Consider the following 7,483-nt stretch of genomic DNA (forward strand, 5'->3'; position numbering starts at 1 on the left):
CTGCTTTCCCCACTCTTTATTCTTCATTATAAAAGATGACTCTGAGGAGGGTAGAGAGGGCTATATTTGTAAATAGAAGTGTTGTAAATCAAAAGTATACCAAGAAACTTAGAAAAAAGATTCATATTAATTCAGTTCATCCAGTATATGGTCTATTTTATTAGTCATTAGAAAGATATATGACACTAAGGTATTAATTATAAAGATATTGTTTATAGACTGTCTAAACATTATGTGATTATTAGTGTCCTCTGACCAACTTTCCGCTATTCTGTATCATATTTACAAATGTGAAAGAGACTGAGAGCATTTTGTCCTTTCCTTTGCATGGAACTTCATGAATTACCATGATCAAAGAATTCATTACCAATTCAGTACCAATCTACTGGGAATGGTGCATCTCTGTTCTGAGACAGACTTGTCTTCGGAAACTTGAAGTCTTTCCAGTGTGATAGAAACTTCCAGGTTTAGCATTCTGGTAGCATAGCCTTTGAGGATCCAGGAACTCCTTCCTTCCACAAGGAGGTATCAGAGTAGGACTATGTTGTGATATAACTATCCACACTTGGAAACAAAATGATACCATGAGGCTATATAAGTAACCTCTAAAATTAGTCCATCAATACTGAGATGAATGAAAAGTCCAAGAGACATAGTGTCTGGGTAATTAATTAATAATCAATAAATTGAGTTCAATGGTTCTCTTAGAAACCAAAGCCTTTCCATGCTCCCAGAATATTAAATGCCTAAAAGCCTTTGGAAAAGGGGGTGTTCCTGAGGGTGGAAATCTCTGATTGGTTAACAAACAATGAGAGAGTAGACATATTAACAAGGAGGTGGGCAATAAGTCTTCAGCACCTCCTGCTGAGAACATGACCTGATCATGAAACTCAGTCAGCTCCAGCAACATGGACAAAAGAATCTATCTCTACCCAGACCACTCTGGTTGGTTCTCTCTTTCATAAACGGGGTCATACTAAACTCTAACTGAAAGTTCCAAGGACAGGGGCTTATTTCCTAAGGGCAAGAACTCCTCTAGATTGGATTATGTTTGTAAGGTCTTCTCCTTGGGGGTAAGGAAGGAGCCATTCAAGAAAGATAATCATGTAACCAGAGGATCTGAGCAATCTCATCCATAAACAACATTCTTCAGAGGCTGGCTGAATAACTTATAGGAGCTGGGTTCTGGATGAGGAAATAGGAAAAGATTAATATGAAAAATAATCATTTCTCTTAATATGTACCTCTAAGTCAATAATCAAATTTTATTAAACACCTTCTGTGTGATAGAAACTGTGCTAAATGCTGTAGATGAACAATTGTAGATAAACACTGTAGATAAAAAATGAGTTTGGTCTGAAACTGAGGAGGATAAAGATAGAAACATTTAAGAAGCTATGCCTTAATGTTAATGATCCCAAATAGATTTCTTCTGTAAAAGTCCTTATCTTTGATACATGTGTTCTCCTGGTAAAGCTTTGTGGCTTTGGCTCATGGAAGACCATGATCTCTAGAAAGATTAAAAATTACAAATAATAGGGTAAAAGAAACTCATATAGTGTACATTAGTAGGTGACAACATGCTTCCAACAATTATTTGCATGAGAGAAGCAATATAAAATATTTTATTGAGAATATGTGTGACTGAAAAGGATATGAACAGAGAATTAAGAGACATGCCGGCCCAAGTAGCCCAGTTATTGTCTAAAAAGAGGAAGGTCTTCAAGATTTTAGGTAAATCCTTAATTAAAGATTTTTGGGACACAAACAAGAATTGCTCAAGATAAGAAGGCATGGTAAAGAAATGGTGAAACTACTAAAATGCTCCCTAAAATAATCTTATATTTTGTCCCTGTTACATCATATTCTGATTTTTTTTGCATCTCAGTTCTGTCATTTAATAATCTAATTTTTGCTCCAAATATTGCTTCATCTGAAATCTGATGCCTATGTCAGTTATGCCTTCATCGACATCATTGATAAATATGTTGAACAAAATAGTCAAAGATAAATAGATCCCTGTAGTACCCTATTAAAGACCTCCATCAAGGTCGATATTCCAAATCCACCTAAATTCATGTAGTAGTAATAGTTTTTAACTTAAAGGCATGTGCCCTCAGTTTGAATCTATCTCAGAAATTTTCTAGTCTTATGTCCATAAGCAAACTCCTTAATCTCCTTGAAGTTTGGCTTACTCATCTGAAAAGTGATGATAATAAAACTTCTATTACCTACCTTAGAAAGTTGTGAGGAAAATTCTTTGCAATCCTTAGAGACATATATAAATGTGGGTATGTGGATTTTTGAAACTTTTGGCATAAAGATGCTAATTGAACCCATGGGAATTGGTAAGGCCACCAAATTAGAGAGTATGAAGGGAAAATACAAGTGTGCCCAGGGCTGAACCCTGGAATATACCCAGGCACCATAACTAGCAGTCAAGATATGAGTGATAATTCAGTAAAGAAGATTGAAAAGGAGCAGACAAGTAGGAGAAGAACCAGGAAGGAGGAATGTCAGGAACATCCAGGGGGAAAGGGTGAAAGGAAAGCCTGAGAAAAGACCATTGGATTTAGCAATTTAGAAATTGCTTAGAGTAGTCTTAGAGAACCATTTTGGTAATACGCTGGAATCCCAATTTAAAGGGATTTTATTTAAAATTTAAAGTGAGGAAGAAATGAGAAAAGGAAGTTCAGTTACCTCCTCTTTATCTTCCCTGTCACCCAGGGCCATGATCTTGGAATCATCCATGTCCCTCTTTCTCTTGATCCCATATCCAATCAATTGCCAAATCCTTTTGAGTCTATTTCCACATCTCTCTTACTTGTTCCCTTTACTCCCATAGAGAGTTTATTATTTTAGTCCCACATAAACTCCCTGCCTGGACTATTGTAGGTGCTCTCTTAACTAGTTCCCTTGACTCTAGTCTTTCCATCTTTCCATCCATCTTCTTCAGAGAAGCCAAAATAATCTTACAGTATAAATCCTCTCTCTCTCTCTCTCTCTCTCTCTCTCTCTCTCTCTCTCTCTCTCTCTCTCTCTCTCACACACACACACACACACACACACACACACACACACACACACACACACACACACGCAAAAACTATAGATGGCCCTTAGGATAAACTGTAAAATACAACCTCCTCAATCTAGAGTAGCTATGGCCCTCAGTCTGGCTCCAACTTCTCTTTTCAGACTCCACATTACTCTGCTTCATTCACTCAATCCAAAATTGGAGAATTCTAAAGGTTCTTCACACTTAAGCTACTTCTTGGCATTATGCATTCTCCACTAGGCAAACTTTCCCAACCCCAAGCCAGGAATACAGTGCCCTCTTATCTTCCTTCCATGCTGAGGGCAGGTGAAGACTTCCCTAATCTCCTCGATTTTAAGTGGTCGCTTCCTCTTTAAATTACATTGTGATTACTTATCTGTGTACATTTTAGAAATTGTTGTTTAGTCATTTCAGTATCTGACTCTTCCAGACCCTATTTGGGGTTTTCTTGGCAAAGATACTAGAGTGGTTTAACATTTCCTTTTCCAGCTCATTCTACAGATGAGGAAATTGAGGCAAACAGAGGTTAAGTGACTTGCCTAGCTGATAAATATTTGAGTCCAGATTTGAACTCAGGTCTTCCTGACTCCAGACCCAGAACTCTATCCACTGAGTCACCTAATTGCCTGCATTATATAGATGAACACAGTAAAATATAAACTCTTTGAAGGTAGAAGCTTTGTCATTGTTCCTTTTGCATTTGGGACACCTAGCATAGGACTTTGGCAAATATACATGTATATACATATGTATATAAAAAAATTGTTCTTTTGCTACCTCAGTTGCCCCAATGTGCCATTTTGCTATCATTACCATTAGAGTGACCAATTTGTCTCTTTTTTCTGCTTATGAGAATTTTTATAATATTTTTATGCTTTTCTTGGGAACACGTAGCCTTCTTATACCCTGTATAATTGTATAATATACCCTATATATTATACCCTGTGTAATAAATAGATATGTTTATAACCCTGCGCATAATTTGTCACTTTAATTCCTTGAATTGTGGCATTATGTGATTTATAAGCATATAGTCTCACCAGAAGAATATTATTGTAAGAAACATGGACCTTTGAAGCTATATACAATGTGGAAATGGTGAAAATATTATATCATCTCCCAATTGCAATTCAGGTCAGTCTTTTCTTCTCATTTAATTTCAAGCCTAGACTGTGCAACATTTGTCCAGTATATGCATATTGATGGACCAAAAGTTGCTTAACCAGAAACCTCATATCATAATTTTGACAATATTCCTTTTTCATTCACTTTATTTTTCCAGTGTGAATGGATAGGTCAATCTCCTATTACTCTGAATTTCAGTGGGATGAATTTCCAACATTCCTGGGCTAGTCGTAATTAACATAATGTCATTTCTGAATGCAAGCATTTGTAGAACCCTGTGATTTATTATAAATTATTCTTTTATTTAGATCTTGTGTAGGTCATGACAATGGCTACCACTGTTGGCATCCATATATCCACTTAATTCATACGTATTTGTTGATGCCAATATTCAACAGACAGCTAAAAAATACTTGAGGTTGATACACATTACCTATTCTTGATCTTTGTTTACTGGGAATATAAATAAATGGTTTGTGATGTCATATATGTGTGTGCACACATGTGCATATTCTCCTTTAAAATATTTTGTTGTATTGTTAATATATTTTGTCCTCTTTTATTTTTAGGCTCGAATATGAAGCTTCCCTTCAACAATTGATACAAACATCTAAAGTAAACCAAGCAGATATTCTTAGAAAAATAAGACAGGTGAGAAGATCAACATCATGTTTCTTTAGGGAACTGATTTTATTTTTAAACATTTAACAATGAAGGATATAAAAATTGTACAAAATTAATGCATATATTTGTCATACCTTAAAATAAGGGAGACTTCAATTTTTGATAATTGAGATTTAATTTAAATATTTTAAATTTAAATAAATATTTAAATAAATTTAATAAATTAAAATTTAATTTGGTAATTAAAAAAGGAATGAGCAATCGAAATCTTATTCTCCCCCAAAGCATGTTAAATATAAAAGAGTGGAAACTCTCCATATGTGAGAATAAATTATATTTGATTGAGAAATTTCCATGTGGCTAGATTAATTTCAATTTGTATGCTTCAGAAACAAAGAGGAAAGAAATTTTCAACTTAGCTCTAAATGATTCTTTCCCTGCTGAGTATACCAAGGGTGCCATGGAAATCCATTCCACAGTCAACTGAGGTTCTTGGAGCAAGGCAAGAAATACCTCTATTCTCTCCATCCTACTCCTACCCCCTGGAAAGAGGAGAAAGACTTAGGGATTTTTAAAAAATATCTGTTAAGAAAATGTAATAGAGATATAGTAGAAATGATATTCACCCCCCACTCCCTATGGAACTTGCTCAGAGTTACTATTCCTGGTTCCAAGTAGCCACATGGAAACTTTGGGGGACTTGCTTCTGGCCATAGTAATACAAGGCTGAGGGACTTGCCCTATGAGATGATGAAGAGCTTCTCTTCTGATACTTGAGCCAGAGGACCTGATAATTCAGTAGATGCACAGCTTGACTTGCCCTTCTCCTCTTGCTTCTCCATCTCTCTTCTCCTTTCCATCGGGTCAGGACTCTCACTAGAGCCAGGTAGGAGGAAGTTTGACTTACATTGAGACCCTTCTTACCAGTCTTCATGCAGTGGTACGCACATAGTTTCTAAAACATATATCCTGCTGAGACAAGCCTGAACTTGAGCTGTCTCATTTGTAGGTTGCTGTTATTTTCTGATTTTAGAAGAATGAGTAACAAGATAAAGACATGCTCAAGACTGGAGGTTACCTCATGAGTTTGAGAGGTCCATAGGTTCTGGGTCCTATAAGAGAAGTAACTAGCTGCAGCATTGGCTGAAGCTGGCAACAGAGGAAGCTTCTATACAAAAAAAAAAAAAAAGAGAGATACTGAGAAGTCCTTTGCCCAAGACAAGTTTTAACAGCAAATATGTACTGGGAGTTGTAAAATATAAAATGCCTAATTAAGCAGTCTTGAAAAGCTGCTTTTTGTGCTGATGAGGTTTAGATATCAATTTCCTAAAATATTGTAAGAGTAGTTATAAATTATGTCACTGAATCCTTTTAAAACTTTGTTTTGGTCAAGTGTACTCTTGTGAGTGTCCTACGTTTAGCATTCCTTTTGTGTGTAGTAATAAATTACCTAACCCACACCTGATTTATATTGTAAGTTGAGCACCTTTTTTACTCCTCCCTTTCTAGGGACATCCCAAAATGAGACATAAATAAAATTGTTTTGGGGGTATTTGGAAGAGGAATTCAATGAATCAAAGAGTACAAGAACAGGGAGCCTAAATACTCATATTAAAGACAGGCTCCCCCATGATTTAATCTGTTCCAAACAGTGTTCAGAATGGTACAGATCAAGAAGTGTAATCAGTTCCCTGCCCACTGTTGGCCAGGCTAGAGAGACAAAGCCATTTAGTGAAAAAAGTTCTCTTATAGTCAGCAAACTTGGGATCAAGTAATAGCTATGATATTTATTAGCTTTGTGACCCTGAACAAGTCATTTGCCTTTCCATCTCACATTCTTCTTCTATAAAATGAAGACAATAATATTTATAATGTTTGGATTAGAGGGTTGTTTCAAGGCAAGAACTTTGAAGAGGTAGTGCACAGATGTGAAAAGGGAGCTAGATTTGAAGGCAGGATGATCTTGTTTGAATTCCACCTCTAATCCTTAGTCATAGGCAAGTTGCTTTAACCTTTCATGCTTCAATTCCCTCCACTGTACAACAAAGATAATAATACCTGGAACATCTCCCTGAGAAGGTGGTTGTAAGTATCAAAAGAAATAATGACTTCCAAAGTGCTATAAACCTTAAAGTGATTATTTGGGGATGTATAAACCAAAGCTAGTGCATCTGTGAAACATTTGACCAAGTCTTTGAAATCTTGCTTCATATCTGCTCTTTCCTCTGTCTTCAGAGGGTTTGGGGTGGGGGTGGGGGGTAAGTTAAGTCAGCCCTGCATTTCTTGACACTACTGCTGTGCCTCTTCAATCGTATATGGTTATAATAGCTGACTCAGTGATATAGCAGTAGTGGTATAATTGCTCATTTGTGAAAATAATACTAGAAATATCCTGAAGTCTCAAAGTTAATTTAGACTTAGTGAAGTCAAGAGAGCTTCTTTCTTTTCTGGGTCAATGCTTACACTACGGTCATGTCAACAACCATTTATTAAGTGCTGCTTGTGTTCCAGGCACTGCGATAAGTACTGGAGATAAAAAGAGAGGAAAAGACTAAGCACTTATATAGCACCTATTATTTAAGAGAGGAGAGGGAGGGAGACAGGGAGAGAGACAGAGAGGCAGAGAGAGAGAAAGAAAGAAAGAAAGAAAGAAAGAAAGAAAGAAAGAAAGAAAGA

At 36.2% G+C, this 7,483-nt stretch overlaps 1 protein-coding gene across 1 annotated transcript in view; it reads left to right on the forward strand.

Annotated features, from left to right (window-relative positions):
• Nucleotides 1–7,483, forward strand: part of CCDC175 (coiled-coil domain containing 175) — a 118,057-nt gene that overhangs the window by 53,013 nt on the left and 57,561 nt on the right. Inside the window, exon 9 of the mRNA XM_069091733.1 lies at nucleotides 4,753–4,834. Within this exon, the coding sequence (XP_068947834.1) occupies nucleotides 4,753–4,834 (82 nt within the window). The remainder of the gene's footprint in view (nucleotides 1–4,752; nucleotides 4,835–7,483) is intronic.

This window comes from Petaurus breviceps, unplaced genomic scaffold (assembly GCF_028583685.1).
Source record: "Petaurus breviceps papuanus isolate PSGF00001 unplaced genomic scaffold, PetGlider_PUasm1.0 189, whole genome shotgun sequence".
Taxonomy (NCBI): Eukaryota; Metazoa; Chordata; class Mammalia; order Diprotodontia; family Petauridae; genus Petaurus; species Petaurus breviceps.